The sequence below is a fragment of the Pomacea canaliculata genome, linkage group LG13 (genome assembly GCF_003073045.1).
Source record: "Pomacea canaliculata isolate SZHN2017 linkage group LG13, ASM307304v1, whole genome shotgun sequence".
In the NCBI taxonomy this organism is placed as follows: Eukaryota; Metazoa; Mollusca; class Gastropoda; order Architaenioglossa; family Ampullariidae; genus Pomacea; species Pomacea canaliculata.
In genome coordinates, this window is record NC_037602.1 from 14,664,248 (window position 1) to 14,681,964 (window position 17,717).

At 41.5% G+C, this 17,717-nt stretch overlaps 1 protein-coding gene across 14 annotated transcripts in view; it reads left to right on the forward strand.

Annotated features, from left to right (window-relative positions):
* Positions 1-17,717, forward strand: part of LOC112554521 — a 73,052-nt gene that overhangs the window by 43,110 nt on the left and 12,225 nt on the right. For 13 of the 14 annotated variants that reach the window (XR_003097244.1, XR_003097243.1, XR_003097249.1 and 10 more), the window contains 2 exons: positions 15,959-16,141; positions 16,740-16,952. Coding sequence is in view for 1 of the 14 variants with exons in the window: in XM_025222315.1 (XP_025078100.1) it covers positions 15,959-16,141; positions 16,740-16,952; position 17,654 (397 nt within the window). In the remaining 13 variants the exon portion in view is untranslated. Of the gene's footprint in view, positions 1-15,958; positions 16,142-16,739; positions 16,953-17,653; positions 17,655-17,717 lie in introns of all 14 variants that reach the window. The other variant, XM_025222315.1, reaches the window with a different exon arrangement.

Sequence of the window (17,717 nt, forward strand, 5' to 3'; positions counted from 1 at the left end):
GCTGAAAACAAACGTGTACTTGGAAGTAGGCGGCAGAAGAGAAGGGCGGGAAAAAAAGTTTCACATAACGTTTTCTCGTTCGTGCAAGAGCACTATGTTTACGAACATGTTCGCCATAGGTGGAAACATTCGTATTCCCCTTTATAGGGGCACCAAGTACGAACCTCTGGAAGTACTTTCCGACAGTGACAAAGAGGTGAGTTCTATGGAAACTGAACCTGCAACTTTTGTAAATAACATCGTTAGAGCGAAAGAGCGAGCGAGCAAGAGAGATATAATTTAAGTGTAAATTTTGTTTCTTTGTTTGTTTGTTTTTTGAAGTGGCGAGGTTTTTTTAATGGCCGTTGAGTTTAGCATTTCGCTGATTAAAAAACAAACAAACAAACAAAAACAAACGCATGTTATTCATCTTGCCAAACTCGGAAACAGCAGTCTGGAACGTAGAAAGGGTCATATAAGGTATGAGTTTTGGAATTCGGTTAAATACTATGGTTCTCTGTTGTTTTCGTTTCTAACCTTTTTATTTTTCAGACTTATTCCAGCCCCTTTTTGTGTTGTTTTGGAAGCTCTATCATAGCAGGACATGAGAGGCGTTTTTAGCTTCAGCTATAATAGAGAACAGACCTAGGCGAGTGTTTTGGGTGACTGTCTCTTGTCATTCTCATGAAGCAAGTGGATTTTGACCTCTTCCAGTTTGCCAGTGGGGCAGCTGGACAGATTTAAGTCCTTGCTATCAGTTTCGTGCTACATAACTGGACATACTCTTTGAATGCGTGATTGTCTGAAAATTATAACAAGATATAAGATGTAACGATCAGTGCTTAGAAACAAAGCAAAATTCACAAATAATCAAATGTAGACACAAAAAGACATCAAATTCATACAGCGTACTTTTTGACAAAGACCAAAAGCTATAAGCAAGCAAATATACAGAAACACAAATGTAAGACAGAAAAATGCACACGAGCGGGCCACTACAAAAAATCATAAAAATATAGCAGTAAAGTCTGGCATTCAAGTCGAGGTGGGAAAAGGTGAGCTTAAGATGTACCTTGAACAAATTCTTACATGCCATCATTCCCCCTCCCTCAAAATAGTAATAATAATAATTACCATAGCTATACGCCCATTAAAGACGACCCTTAATTTCAACCAATAAATCCGTGCAGCTTCATGATATGCTTCAGAAGCTCCGCACCTACAGCTTAGTGGTATGGAATTGAATTCAAAAATCAGAAACTATTTGGTGTTGTTGACGAAGCCCATACGTGACAGGCTGACTTCAGGCTGGCCCTCCGCGTGCTGGGCAGATCGCTGCCTGCGATAGGACGTCAAACGTGACTGGCGTGATCAAATAAATCAAGTGGCCGCACCAGAGATGTTTTCTTTCAGTACTTCACGCAATCTTTCTTTGTTCTTGTCATTATTTATTTATTTGTTTGTTTGCAGTACTTCACGCAATCTTCCTTTGTTCTTATCATTATTTATTTGTTTGCTTGTTTACTCGTCCGTCATTGTACATACGAATGGAATCAAAAAGAAACATTTTCGGTTAGCGAAAACTGTTTGTTTTTTAAATGTTTTACGCCGTGCCAACAACTAATGGTTTATCACGGTGAGCGGAAATCTGTTTCAAACACGAGTATTGGTACTTCTTTCGATGACAAGGACGCTTTTGGTCGATTGACGAAAGTCTTGTGTGTAAGTTATTTTTGGTCATATTTTTATGTTGGGGATTTTCTTTCTGCGCACGTGCGTGATTGGTGTTTTAATGTCTTTACAATATTTGACGTGGACCTGAAGTCAAAACTTCTCGCAAAAATTGCTGGTGTTATACCCTTTCTCATCCATGATGGGCTTCCCGCTGACAATCGCTTTGAGGACCGTATACACAGGTGTGCTGGAGATAGAAGCTAGAGATTTTCTTAGGCATAAGAGGTTTTCGTCGAGGCAAATGACATTTCATAAGTAATCTCAGTAAATATAGACTGCTGTTAAACATGGTCACTGCACTTTGCCCTTGCCTGAGTCTTTGGCATCGGCGCTTGCTACAGTCGAAGACCTAGCTAGTTTCTCATATAATTAGTTCTCGTTATAGTAAATTTCAGTTCTTAACTTGTAATTATATTTCTGAAACTATGGATTTTAGGGTCAAAGCTGGAGTTTAGAAAGGCTGGAAAAGCTATTGGAAAATGGGGAGAAAGTTTTCCTTTGCTGGAAATGTAATGAAAGTTTTCCAATGTGCCCATTAGGAGAAGTCTGGAAATTTGGGGAAGGTTAGGATAATCTTATACTAATATGAAAACTTTTCCCGACTGTAAATTGAAAAAAAAAAAAGGAAAATCCATCACCCAGACAGAATTTTCGATCTACTTTAAATAGAAGTTGAAGCATACAAATTACTCATGCGGGTAATGTTCTTCTTTGCTTGAAACAAATCCACGACGTCCAGCCTGTAGACTACTGTTTCAGAACTCTCGATTGAATTAGGAAAAGTCTGGAATTCTGTTGACTTACACATGTATAAACCCCATCGAGATAGGCTTGTATATAATCGTATAGCATACACAATTTGTTCAGGGAAAAAAGATCATTTCCAGCCTAAACAATTGGATAATTAATAAAAGAAAACTAAACAAGGTAGGAAGAAAAATGTAAGTGATACAGAGAAGCATCCGTTAAAATTGTGTACAAATGAATGAGGTTGAGCATTTCCGAACAAGCAATAACGTGGCTAGTATGTTTTTTTACACAAAGACGTATACAACTGTCCGAAACTCAACTACTGATATGGGAATTACCAGGGTTGTCCATGGGACATATTTTTCTATCCCGTCCCATCCCGTCCCATGGCAATTTATGCCTGTCCCATCCCGTCCCATCCCACGGGACGTTTCCCATGGGATTCCCATGGTATTAACAATCCTATGGACAACACTGAAAACCACTTTCGGCTTTTGTTCTATAATTCCTGCTACTTCACATACATAGATTATTCAGAGGAAGATTTAAATCCTTGATGAATGAAATAACAGTAAATTTATTTTGCAATATCAAGTATCGACTACCATGGGAAATACAAGTGTGTGCTGTCCCGTCCCATCCCATCCCATGGGATTCCCATTGGATTCCCATTCCTATGGACAACACTGGGAATTACTCAGTCTCTAAACAGGCATTTGTCCTTTGGCACATCTGCTATTTTCTGGCAATAAAGTTAATGATGAGCGTTAAAGGCTCGTCAGTAAGTGATTTAACGGATATGTTCGACATGTTGCACAGATTAGCAGCAGATAAAATCTTATTAATAGTGGGAGGTTTTATGTCGTTGACAGAAAAGACGATGAGGCAGATCATTTCGTATAACAGGTTTTAGACACGTAATGACTTTTTTATAGAAATATTTCTTTTTGCTCTTTCTAAGCTGGCAAAAGAAGACAGCAGAATTAATCCAATTTCGTCAATACAATATTTGTGCTCCCCACAGATTTTCATATCACAAGTATTACCAGCCTCACCAGCGTTTTGCAGGAGCATCTTTATGAAGAATAAATGTAGAGTGACACATCACAGAGAGCCAAGACTAATCCATTCTAATCGAACTGAACGTCAGCGACTGGATTTCAAATGTGATATATTTTAAAAAAAATTGAATAGCAGTTTGGAACTATCACGTATCCAGCTGACCGATTCAGTAAAAGGGTTGGACTTGATATCATGGTGGCAAGGGACATTTCGGCCTCGACTATAATGGAACACACATAGGCCTTCTCTGTTGACGGCTGAAGCTGGGAGGAGAGGCGGGTGACACGATCTCGGCTTGTTTCGAGATGACCTTTCCAAACACGCTGCGCACGCGCAGGCCTCAAAAGATAAGCATGTGTAGAAAAAAAATAAGGTAATCGTTTTAAGATGACAAAAATGAGTTAGTTGATTAACGGATTCTAAATTAACACCAATAATATATCTGAACAGCTGTGATTTCCATATGTACTGAAAAAAAAAATTGTATGTGAAACTAAAACTAACGATGATTAGCGATTATCAGTGAAGCCAAGTGCAGATAAATATTTTTAAAATCTAGTTGAAACACATGCCTTTGTATATGTATCTCGTACGTGATGATCAGATTTGTGAGTTAGGAAATGTGATTTGTGAGGAGATGACCCGTTGCGGACTAGGCGCGTGCAGTGTATGTTGGGAAAAGTCAACTCGAAGATCGTTTCTACGATTGTAACAAAGGCATGCTAAACTGACTATGCGATGTGTGGTGAGAAGCCACATAATGTACATGTCACCTGTAAGAAGGCAAGGAATGTGCCAGTCGTCACAAACTACTAAGCAATCACCTAAAGCTCCTGATTGTTGTGTTCGTCTTGTTTAGCGAAACAATGTGGCGGCGACACGAGCAGGTGAACGCACCACTTATCCTCTTAGAGACCTTGTTTTTGCACTGAGCCACCTTTCGTCTGCAGTGCTGGCTGTCTGTGGCCAGACTGTGCTGAATCCTGCTCACGAGCCTTCACTCATTCAATGTAAATAGAAGTCGCGTTTGTCGTTACGTGTGTGGAGGGCAAGGGGAGCGGGGTGCAAGGGACAATGAAGTCTCCAAGACAGATTGTATCGGGGCGAAGATCCAACAGCTGCCTGGGCCGTAGCTATCTTTAATTATCTTTAGAGAGTGCTCGCTACTATCTATCCGATAAAATCCACAGCTTTAGATGCGAAATACCGAAATATCAATACTTCATCAGACAAGGGTAGGTGTACATGTGGGTGGGTGGGAGGAGAAGGCGAGGATGTAGGCTTCGTCCCACTTTCTCCTGCACCCACCCTAACCATTTTTTTTTTTTAATTGACGGTGCCTCGAAGATGAAATGCACGCATTCACAGATGGACACGTCAACACATTATATTGACCAAGGATGATGCTAGCAGGGCAGGACCAGGCTACTTTGCGCCATTCGCACTGTTTTGATTTTTCTTTCCCCGAGACAAGCTGACGTCACGAGGGTGAACGGGTTATCGTCCTTGGTCGTGCCTACTTTCTGACGACATGGTCACCTTCATCGATTGACTTCTGCTAAGCGTAAATGAACTGAAACGTTGGTAATCTGGGTGTACAGTGACTGCCGCACGATGACACCCCGTCCTTTCCATCGGTTCAAGTATTAGCCCATGATCTTCATCGCAGCAGTAGTGGAAAGTGTGTGCTTTGGTTCAAACGAAATGTGGCAGCCGTTGGGTCGTCACAGGGGCAGCCTCCCACCCCCAGCCCGTATTGTAACTGTATGCGACTGTACCAATCCCTCCCCGAAGCCAATATACCTATCGTGAAGCAATCGTTTTAACGGGAGTGCTGTTGGCATTACCGAGTATTAGGCCAGAGCCCGAGGTCTCGTGAGACGAGATGTCTCAGACATAGACATTTGATGTCCTTGACTATTAGATTCCACTCCCTTTCCGTGTTGCGTTCTCTTGCTACGCTGTCGTGGCTTCTTCCCCCTCCTCTCGAGATGTCCAATGTTCCATCTGCCATCGTAGGTCTTCTTCCTCACCTCCTTGCAGCCTCTCTTTTTCCCCTCTCTCACTTGGCTGAGGTATATCGTAAAAACAGGACCAAGTGTGTATGTACATGCGACAGCTAAACTTGCAATTTTTGAAATACCTATGCAATAATATATGTTTACGTGTGTGTGAGCATATATATATATACTCATAGAGTGTGACGATGTGTGTGAGAGAGACCTTTGATCACATCCACACCATTTGATTACTTTCGATTAGGTAAAGGTCATGCGCTGTTAGGTGAGTGCTACTCTAAACCATGTTTATTTCTGAAGCGTATTTTCTGGGTTTTGAGATGTCGGCGCAGCCTCCATATGAAACCATACCACCCAGAGAAAATGTGACTTAAGTATACTACGCCTGAGTCGTGACAAACATGGACATGTATAACCTAAGAGAGTATTCTTTGCGAGCGAATGATGGCGAGAAGGAGGGGGGGGAGAGGGAGCGAGTAAAGAGTCGAAGAGAGAGAACGAGAAAGAAAAAAAGACGGAGGGTTGCGAGAGAGTCGCCGGTAACAATACCATTTTCTTCTCCTTTCTGCAATCACCCGTTACCGAACCGTCAGGTTAGGGGACATCCAGAGTACAGTTGTTTCACTATTTCTCAATATTGACACTGTGCATTTATACGCTTCGACTCCAAGGAAGCAATGGATCCAAAGTTACTATCACAGCTGGAAGAGTTAACGGCAGAAAGCAACCCGGGCGTTGCCGGGTAACCCTGATGTGTGTGTGGTCGTTATTATTTTACGTTATACTGATATTTACTTATGTATCTTTATGTCCCTGTTGATGCAAAGGTCTGCCAAGTACTCTAAGATGTTTATCTCTTCGATCTGTTCTTCGTTCATGTATACCTCTGCTTTACCCGATGGTGTTGACCATATGGGCTGGGGCCTACACTGGATATCTTCTTTCTCTCCCCCTCTCCCTCTCGCTCGCCGCGCGATCTACTTTCAACTGGATTGGAGTCTCTGAATATCACTAATCGACAACTATAATTGGAAACGGAGACTGTATTTCTCGTGGAGGGCGTTTTCTTTGGAGAAAAATGTTTGGGTTTTTCTCCCCCTTGACGTACTCAATAATAGCTACGAAGAACAATACCAGAAACAACAATATTCAGGGATGACTGTTAAGATGAGGTCATCCCGTGTGAGCTGAGAGCGGTCAACAAAGAATCCCAGACCTCACCCCTCTCTCTTGCCCCGTCTAGTCTGCCTGCAGTCTGTCATTGTCAGTCTGTAAACAGCGTAAATCAACACACGGCTTCACGCTTCACTCCTCATCCCCAGCACACTCCCCAGCCTTGCAGACCTGCCAAACTGTCTCATGTATTATGAATTGCAGGCAGCACAATGGACGTGGGTTTCCTGCCTGCTTTACCAGCCTCCTGCTCGTCGGACGGTTAGGTCGAAGAGTGTGACGTCAGAATCACGCCTGTCCTCTGTCTCCTCTCTTTTCTTTTTTTCTTTGTCATGGTGCTCAGTATCTACGTTTGTCGTACTGTCCCACAGTCGAATATGTTGGGTAGTCGTGGCTCAACTAGTCTCCGTATTCTGTGTACTTGGAAAGGTTGTTTTTTTTTTTTGTTGGTGCTTTTGTTTTCAGCATAAAACTAGTAATGACTATTGTTCTTGGGCAAGTGTTCTCGCACCCGTTCACCCTTTGGTGAGGGGGTGGAGAACAACCTTACATCAGATAACAGGTTTCAACGTTCAGTTTTGTAACACCAGCGCAAAAAGTTTTACTGGCTTTCCTTCTAGGTTTTGCTTTGATTTTCCAACTGCGGTAGCTAGAAGCTTTGAATGTAGAAGCTGCAGAGCTGTCTTCGTAGGATACACAATCTTTTTTCCCTTACGCGGTTATGTGTATTATCCGCAAGTACAGCGCACAAGCTGTTGTGAGCAGCTGCATGTCCCTGTGTTTGGGTACCTTCGTCCTTGCTCTGCTTTCAGACCCACCCGGCTGCGAGTCGCCTCAACGCTGCGTTTCACCGTGCGTGTCCATTGTATGGTGGACAACTTTGCAAGACTTGCCTGCACTCTAGGTTCCTCGTCCATAGCATTCCTACTCACAATGTCGGTTTTCCGTTTCATTCAGTCTTTTGTTTTCTAGAAACACGAATCACGATATTCTTTTCATCGGCCGCTGTCTGTCAATAGTTTCAGTCCATTGCTACAAATGACACGATATACACTTGCAAATTACGTCCTATACATTTTTAATGAACTCTCTAAGCCGAAGCAGAAACAATCATACCGACAAAGAATTCCCGTGTCTGTGTTTTTATTTTCTAGTCAGCTTGATTCATCTGTTCACAGACACGCTTCGTTGGACTTGCAACTGAAATTTCCACTCTGCTGCGCCTTCGGCAGTTCCAATAAAGGCTTGAGAGATAGTCTCGTCCGGTGATGGAGTGAAAACGTTTTAAGACCTTCCCGATTACAATCTTCTCTTAGTTACGAGCCACATTTTTCACGGACTCCTTTCTCTATATAAACGTTCTATGACGACTACCTCCCCAACCCACACGACCGACAGTTGGACCTCTCTTACGACGCAAAAGTTGCGTGTTGAAAAAAATTAAATACAGTTTAAAATAGACTACTTCTGGCCGGCCGCTTATCCTATAGTAATTGCTATTTTTCTGCAGAAATCACGTAAAATAAGTACATTTTGAAAGGAATTGCTTGTTCATTCGGCCACCGGTCATTTCTACCCATACCATATCGCTCTAGTCATAGCTACCATTGTCCCATCACAGAAAGTCGAATCCATCCAGACTCAAAAGACGAATCGATCTCCAATGACATGAGTAGCTATTAATGCCAGTGTTATCAACAGAGCCATGCGTTGTTCGAACAAGCTCAGCTGTCATCGTACTCAGCAAAAATGGCCGCTCGTCAAACACGCACTGAGAGAACACATTTTACAATGGCGCATAACGCGAGTTTCTTTCAAATCTTTGTTGTTGGTTTTTTGGTTTGTTTGGTTTTGTTAGGTTTTGTTTTGTTTGCTTGCTTTTTTGTTTTGTTTTTGCTTTTTTGTTTTTGTTGTTGTTGCTTTTGTGTTGTTTTTTGTTTGTTTGTTTGTTTTGTTGTTGTTGTTTTTTTTGGGGGGGGGTTTGTTTTTGTTTGTTTTGTTTTGTTTTGTTTTGTTTTGGACGGGGGCTTTGTCGTTTTTATTCTTTAGTTTGAGGTTCGTACTAAGGCCCTGGTTGATTTGACTTTCGATGTTGGGACGATGTGGTCGTACGTGGGACGATATATTCATGGCCGAGTCGACTCTACTTAGGCGGGAGGCCGATAATGATAGCCCAGGTGATATGGTTTTCGGTTCAAATGACCGCCCCTCCCTACCCCGACCCGATTTTGATGGAGTTTAGCGAGTTAATAAGGAGGTTTTGCTGTAATCACGTGCACATAGTAGGACATTTTCGAGTTCTTTAAGCGCGAATGCAAATTTAAACGAATCAAGTCCAAGGCTTTTTGTTTTTGTTTTTGTTTTGTTTTGTTTGTTTCTTGTTGTTGTATTTTTGTTTGTTGGTTGGTTTGTTTGAGGAAAGTGGAATCATTACTCGTGTAATCGATGACCGAACAGTCGTAGTTAAGTAGTTGGAAATCAGGGGCGTACGTCCGTAGCTGCTACAGTAAATCGCTAGCAGTTGGTTCTGGTTTTGCACTTTCTCCCCACCCCCAGCCATCTTTTTTCCAAAAAAAGAATATTAATGGGAACAAACCTTGTTCGATTTTAGCTGGTGCACATTTCTGTCGGTCCAGCTGCTTGAAAGATTTAGCGGCGGAGGGGGGAGGTAAACATGTTTGTACCCACTGCAAGCACCAGCCGCGCTTGATTGTCCCTGCGGGCTTCATTTCACAAGATAAAATGCCGTCATCCCCTTCAGCTGGCAGCACCATCCCCCCGTTTGCCGTTTTATTAGATTTCAGTGCAAGTTTTGAAACTTTTATGGCTGGTGGTTGTATTTCGCGTTTCATGCAGAGCCCAAGGTATAGGTGTTGGCGACCACAGAACGCAAGTCCACGCTCGCGTTTATCGAAATTTCTGGAATGTTGAAAGTTCGTGTAACGTGCATCATCGGCAGAAATAAGTCTCTTTTGCCAAAACTCTTGATTGTGATCTGATGATCGTCAGCTTTTGTTTGTTTCGATTTTCTCAAATCAGTTCCCAGGTGGTGCATGAGAATGATTTGTTTTGGTGTTTTCTTGGAGAACTTGTATTCTAGCTTTCCTAAAGTAAGAAATAGGGACTTTGACTTTCTTAATTTTGTCATTCCAGTTTATTTATAATGGACCAGCTGGGTTTGCATAAAGCGGGTTTTAACTTCCTTTAGGTGTTTTGTGAGGGTGCAAGAAAGAGAGGTGTTTTCCGGACGTAGGATGTCTTTTGGTGCCAAGCTTAAAGGGAGTGAAAAGTAATTTTACCCCGTCTAATTTCATTATTTGCAGCTGTGAAGGTGTAAATTAAGGGACAACTCATTAGAAGCTCGTGGCAGAAAGATTTTTTTTTCCTCTCTATGCACCAAGTTTCTTTATCGAACAGAACTTCCTCTCTCCCCAGGGGGGAGGCTGGTAGGGGAGTGGGAGTAACAGGCACCAGGAGAGAAATCAATGGAGAACACAAAAGCAGCGGTGTAGCAGCTGCTTGCGTTCATCACAACTCAGCACAGACCTCCTCGCTTTCTCCCACCTCACTTCCAGTGCGCACACACACACACGCGCGCGCGCACACACACACATACACACATACACAACGTCGCAAATTGTCTGGCCTTGCTTCATTTGCGGCTCTTTCACTCTGTGTGTGTGCGCGCGCGCCTTCATATGGCAGGCATCCAGAGGAACTTCTACGAACTAGTTTTGGGTGCTTGAAGTCGAGTAGTGTTTTTCGTTCTTTTTTTCCTCCCATTCGCTCTTCTTTGTGTTTTGTTACGCTCGGTAACAGCTTTTATGGTTCTTAGCCAGACACAGACCATCGGGAAGGTAATGAAAGTTGGAAAATGCGTGCTTATAGGTCTAGTGGGGATGGAGGGGTGCAGGTGTTTTTTTAGAAGTAATTACAGCTCTCTGCTAGATACTGTTTCCCCAACTCTGGATGAAAACTACTTCCGTTCTCGAAATACATGCCTACAAACAATCACACGTGACGTCACAGTTGTACGCTGATTACGTCTTGCTGTTGTGATCCCATTTCCTATTAGGTGGAGCCTTCATGCATCCTTTCGCAGTTACAGATGTCTGCGTCTTTGGGCGGGGAGGGTAATAAGGAAGGTATTAGAACCGCGCGAACATTGTCATGCGTGTGGTAGGTGTGTGCGCGCGCATCTCTCTGTGTATTAAATAACAGAAAAAAATTGCATAGCTTTTACATTAATTTTCTTATATTTTGATTTAATGTTACATAACACCGCGCGAAATATCTCGCAGTTTCTGTTTTGCTTACTGCAGATCCCCATGACTCAAAGAAAGAAATCGGAGGAACCTTTGAAGGCTAACATGCAGGAGGATACGTTGCGTGTCACGCCAGTTCACTTGTTTCACAGCATTGCATAAAAAGATAAAGTTGTCTTTTGTGCAAATTTTTCCCCACTTGAATTCATTCTTTATAGATTCTGAAGGTCGTTACATCCTTCCGTGCATGACAGAGATACGTGTTTGCGAACAACACGCCATGCGCGATTCATCTGTCGATCGGGCAAGTCGCTAAGTGCAAGGGAGACAATTACTCCCTCCCTCCCACCAACTCAGCCTTAATTTCTGTCTTAAAGGCTTTCACTTGTTTGGCTTCTCGTGTTGACACTGTCGTCGGGAAATCTCTCCGTTCTTTTTCTTATCTTGCACCACCTGGGTCTAAGCTGCACCCTGAGATGTGGTCGATGACGCGGTGTTGAGTTATCGCCCTTCTTGTCCGCCTGTTCCCTCTCCTCTCCCGCAAAGCATCTTGGGGGGAGTCTACTAGTGGCACGAAGGACCGTGGACGACTTGGCTTTTCATGCCAAGAACTGTTCACAGAGGTCAGTGTGACCTACTTCGGTGGTGAGCCACCAACCGTTGTCATGCTTCACTTTTCACGAGTACTTGCGTTAGATCACAGTAGTGTTAGCGATAATATACTAATAATAGTAATAATAAAGCTGGCTCCCTATGAGTACTTTTTGTTAGTGGACAAGGGAACTTCAGTCCTTTGGGTATTCACCAGGCGTAGACTACCAAGTCTTGGCGGTACAGTTTCACTAGCCCCTGATTGTTGGAACTGTGAATATTTGAGTATTCTTTGTGTGTGCTTTTTAAGTGCGACCTTTACACAGTATTTTTTCAGTCGAATGGTTCACAAAATTTGATCATTCATGATTGTTCACAGCATTTCTTTTATTTTTAATTTTGTGTTTGTCACTTTTGAAATTAATCTGAGCTGTATATATGGCGTGGCAGAAGAAAATATTCAGCAAAGGAAGTTACATTTATGAGACTTGTAAAGTGCACAGATTACATGAAAAGCTGTCAACGAGCTGTGGTGTGATTGAAAGTTATTTCAAACAAGTGGGTCTTAAGTAGCCACTTGAAACCACTTTAAGAGGAAGCCTGGCGAAACAAGGGAACCAGGGTATGCAATGGCTGGCTGGCCAGCAGACGCATAGTGTGAGGAATGTGGAGTCAAAGTGTATCAGCCGCGGAGCGATGTGGACAGAGGATTTACTTCCTACTGAGCTTGGTCTGTCAGGCCGCATTGGAGCAACATGCAACACCGAGCCAGTTTGCTCATGTTTTGATTATTTCTGATGTTTGCAAGCCCAAATCCATATGTGAGGCTGAGTCCACCACGTGGATGGCTAACAACCTTCTAAACTGCTTCTTGCAGTTAGCCATGCAGCTATCCCCTGGCCCTTGTCAGCGCCTTGTGGCCAACAGTGCACAGGCTGTGGTTGTCATCGAGCAGTAGGCCATATGACAAAGCAACCCCTAGTGAGTGGAGTGGGGGTAGCCACCATTGTTGCCATCTTGGATTTATTTATAACATTGTTAGATTTATTCATAACAAGATTTATGTTTTTCTTGCATTGGCCATGGGACAGTTTTGGCCAAAGTAACCAGTTGTTAGGTTTGCTCTGGAGTTGGATGATGATGAAGATAAGGAGACATGAAGTCGTTAGACCTTGAAGTGACCACCTCCCTTCCATCTGCCAAAGTTTCAGGGGTTGGAGATAATGGTCAGTCATCTTTTTGTGGTTAGCCTTAAAAGCATTGAAACATTCATGTGTGCAGCCCACAGGGAAAGGATGGTGGAGGTACTAAGTGGGGGTAATAGGTTTAAAGCTCAAAGATCTGGTCCCATCCTCTTTCCCCCAATACACCCCCGGTCTGCTTCACACCATCCCTGTAAGCATTGTATTAATACGGCCATAAGATTAATAAGCTATTATGAGGCAGGGACGCCCACAATAAACAGTGCTGATTCTAAGGCTGAGTGTGGCTGATCAGTCAAAGAGTGACACATGGAGGATGACAGTGAACAGTGAAAAGCTGGCTGTAGTAGACCTCTTCATGATGATGCCACTTAGCCAGTACTCCGCTGATGAAAAACAGGATCAGCATACTTTTTTCTCCTCTCATCTTCTCTCTCACTTTTTTCTTTTTTTTTTTTTTTCGTTTTCTTTTTTAAAGAAGATAGGAATTTACCATCAAATATAAACAATTTTTATGTTCTGATAGTTTTTCTTCTGTTTTTAGTGTGCTGGTAACCTTTTTTGGGTTTCAACGACCCTTTTTCTACTTTATTCACCTCTTTACATCTTTTACTGACTTTGTTGGTTTTTTTACAAAATATCATATTTATATGACTTGGGAAGACTAATCCCTAACCTTTAAAGTCAGAGCTACCTTTTGCCGTGATATAGCCCTAGTTGCTGGCACGGCATGAAGCACAAACAAACTCTTTCACTCACCCCTACCCCCATCTCTCTCACCCCTCCCCACAGTTCGTTTTTACCACCACCTACCCCCCCCCCCCTAGCAACTCATTATTCTTTGATACTTTTATTAGATAAAATGGACGTGTTTTGAAAGTCTGCACCTTCCATTTTGCAGCATGAAAAGTAGAAAGTCATATGAATGTCTGTCACACGTTTAAAAATCTCACTCACCCATGCACATGGAGGGGGAAGAGAGGGCAAAGCATATGCAAATGTTGTAGTGAAAGAATTGGTTAAACTGTGTCGTAAGAAATTAAAATCCTACATTATATAATTGGTTTTAAAGCAAGCTTTTTTTCATGCAGTGAAGACACAAAAAAAGTAATGTCAAAAGCCAGCAGTATTTCGAAAAAGGTGAAAGGTCATTACATGTGGGATTACATTACAATATTCTTTTTTGCCTACTGCACATATGCTGCATTCATAAAATAAAATGGCACAGAGAAATCAAATCAGTCAAGGTATTTGTGCGAATGAGTTTTTAAAAGAATATACATATCTTGACCTGACTTGGCCATTCACTGACAGCAAGTTTTATCGGACACTAAACCTTAAATATAACAATTTGATGATCAAGGGTCAGAATTTTGTTATGTAGGGGATAAACAGCACTTTGATTTCTGGATATCAAATTAAGAATAAAAGTCTTTGTTGTCTTCCTTTTTTATTTTCTTCCATTGTTTTCTTCCTTTTTTTATTGATGGGAGCACTATTACTATCAGCACAGAAGACAGAGAGAAACAATGACGCAGATAACCAGACAGGGAGGTGACAGATAACAGACAAAGAGAGAGAGGGAGAAATTACAATTATAACACTTTATTTCACTTGCGAGAATTAAATGGCACCAGAATTCACCATTAGAAAGTTTCAGATCCTCGACTTGTAGGCAAGAATGTTTGGGTAGGAGTGACGTCATCCTCCTCAGGTATATGATGCATCCAAGCACTTAAGCACAGGGAATAGCTGTGTTGCACAAACTTGTCAGTGGGAATATTTTGATAGGAGGTAGACGGCAACCACTTGATCTGTTGTAGATGACCATTATAGCAACAAAAATAATTGGCCCTTCAATAAAAGTATAGCATCTATATTGCACACTGAGTCAAATAAAAGCCATAAATTCCAAAAAGTAAATTTATAAATTAAAGCTTTTTATTGCTATTAAAGCTATTTATATTTTGAGTGCACATACAGGGCACAAAAAATGAAAAAAAAAAATTGATTTCTTAAAATTGGATTGAAAACAAATTTTTAAAAATTAAATACCAGAATAAGTAACTCAAGAAAATCACATGCAGACACCAGTCTCTAATTTTAGTGTAATGTTCCTCATTTAAAAAGAATATTTTTCATGTAGTTTAGCATAACAGATTGGTCTTGTAAGAAAATACATAATGGTCTGTAATAAGGACGGTTGCTGATTTGATTCTCTAAATACATAAGGAAATATTACTATGCTTTGCGTCGTGTTTGCAATTCGTAGTAGTATGCATTTACTTAGCTGATCACATAGAGCATACATTTCTGTGGTGCAATCCACCACCTTACACGTACCCATCACGATAGTACAGAATCTGAAACACTGACAGTGTCAAGCACACTTTCACTCCATGTACATGCAGGCCTGACAGAATGAAGAGTGGGGTCGTGTCTCGCGGCTGTGAAGGGGACCCAGCCTTGGTCGCTGGATTTTATTTTCCTTCTTTTTCTTCTTTCTTTTTCTTTTAAAGAAAGATTGATGTAACATTCCTCGCTTTGGGGATTTTTTTTTTTCTATGAAGCAGAGTTCTACAAGTTTGATCCTTTAACATCATTTCTCCTCGTTTACTAACCACTCACATGTAAACAACTTTATGTTCAAGTAGTGATGTAGATCCTAGTGCACCTGTCCTAATGTTTGCAGTGTATACTTTGTTACTTAATTAAATGTGGATATATATGTAATCAAATTGTAAGCATATTATTATATACTGGGAAAATAATTTATGATTACAATTACAAGGGGCCCAGAGAAGTCATCTGCCCCAGGGCCCGTGCTGGCTCTTGGCGGCCCTGTGTACATATAAACAATAAAAGCTCTGTATGCACCTTCACACCTACACATATTCTACACAGGGCACAAATTCATAGGTTAACCACTTAGATTAAGAAGTTTGATGTCTGCCAGATTTAAGGATGCACAGGGTGAATATATCTGCAGCTGAAATTTCTCTTCAAATTCAAATGCAGGAGGGAGAGGTGCAAGGGTGTTTTGGGTTGAACATAACCGAGTTAACCCTGGTGAACACACCTCACAACAGATGTATACAAATATTGTGGGATTTCCTCCATAGTCTTTGCCATTTGATCATTTTTATTCTGACAAAAAGATTCTTAAACAGAGTGTTGTTTACAGGCACAGCTGATAGCACAGTCCATCGGCCAAGCATTTCAGGTGGCATACCTTGAGTTTCTCAAAGCAAATGGCATTGAGGACCCTGGCCTCCTACGGGAGATGGACTACCAGGATGTCCTCAACCAGCAAGAAATCTATGGAGAGGAGTTACAGCTGTTTGCCAACAAAGACTTTCATAAAGAGGCAAGTTATGTACTTGTTTCTTGTGGTCATTCTTTGTACTAAAATTGAAATCAGCTTTGTATAATTAAACATTTTGTCACAGATGGGAGAATGTGTTCATTTTGCATTTTTGCATCAGATAAAATTGTTTCCAATAGTATGTACTATAAAGCTTTCGTGGCACACTTCCCCCCCCCTCCATCTAGGTGTTGCCATACTTGAAGGTAATGTGATACTCACATGTGATTATGTATTTCCATATGTAAAGATAATATACATGTTTAACTAATCTTAAGTATGTGGATTACCATACATAAAGGTTATGCACTACATGTGTGTATGCATCACTACACATACAGGTTATGTACTAGATACATTTGTATATGTGTTATCATATATGAAGGTAATGTACTAGTTTTATATATTGGTTTCGCCTGTAAAGGTCATCTTTTTTTGTCAGGGAGTGAGGCATTACAAATTTTACTTACCATAAATGTTACATTCTTTGGCAATTCAGTGACAGTGCTCAGCGTGAAACAAGTAGTGATTACATCGTGTATTGTCAGGGAGAATTACGGGTCATTGCAGTTGCTGACAGCTGACATTGGCCGTGTTACAGGTGATTGTACCCAAGATGAAAGGTGAACCACTAGGAGTGGTGATTGTGGAGTCAGGCTGGGGATCCATGGTGCCTACAGTTGTACTGGCCAACATGCTGCCCAATGGGCCGGCAGCACGCTGTGGACAGCTAAACATTGGTGATCAAATCATATCCATCAATGGAGTGTCTCTGGTGGGGCTTCCTCTTTCTGCATGTCAGACCTATGTCAAGGTAGGACATTGCTATCTTGCTTGGTATCTTCTACAGCAGGTGTCTACACTTTCTATCTCTTTGTATTTTTTTTTCTCCCCCTTCCTTTCCTCTCCCTCTTTGTTTAGACAGGGAGGTGGCTTGTGCTTCTAATGTTGCTAGTTGTGGCTGGACAGAATGACATTTATAAAAATTAATATAAAGCACTTCTGGAAAACTACAAGAAGGTCCTTAAATGAAATGCACTTCAGGTAAGATGAGCTTAATGGCAAAGTACTTTTATTTCAGCACAGATGGTATGTTGATTTTTTCTCTAGCTACCGGTTCATTGTTAAGTCATAAACATTATAGAAATGCCAGGATTACACACGATCAGTTAGATTGAGGAATAGCTTAATTCACAGAGCGTGTGAAAGGTCAGTGGTGATAATTTAACAACTTAGTACTAAGAGAAATCTGTTGCCACAAGAGGCATGTGCTGTTTGTGTGGACAATGACCATGAGAGTCTTATGCATCAGAAGTGAATGGAATTTGCAGACTACATGGCCCTGAGACAGTTCCTAGATGCCTTAAAGATGGAGGATAACGATTACTTGCTTACCACATGGAACACAAAACAGGTTTATTGGGCACCTGATTCATATTGTCACTGTGTACAAAATCTTATGTCATTGATGATGTAATATATATGTTTTCAAAAACTATTAGATTCTGGATAGAGGGTTTTTGGTTCACATGAAGACAAACTTTTTTTGGCTGTCTCTGATTCACCCACTATGCTTGAT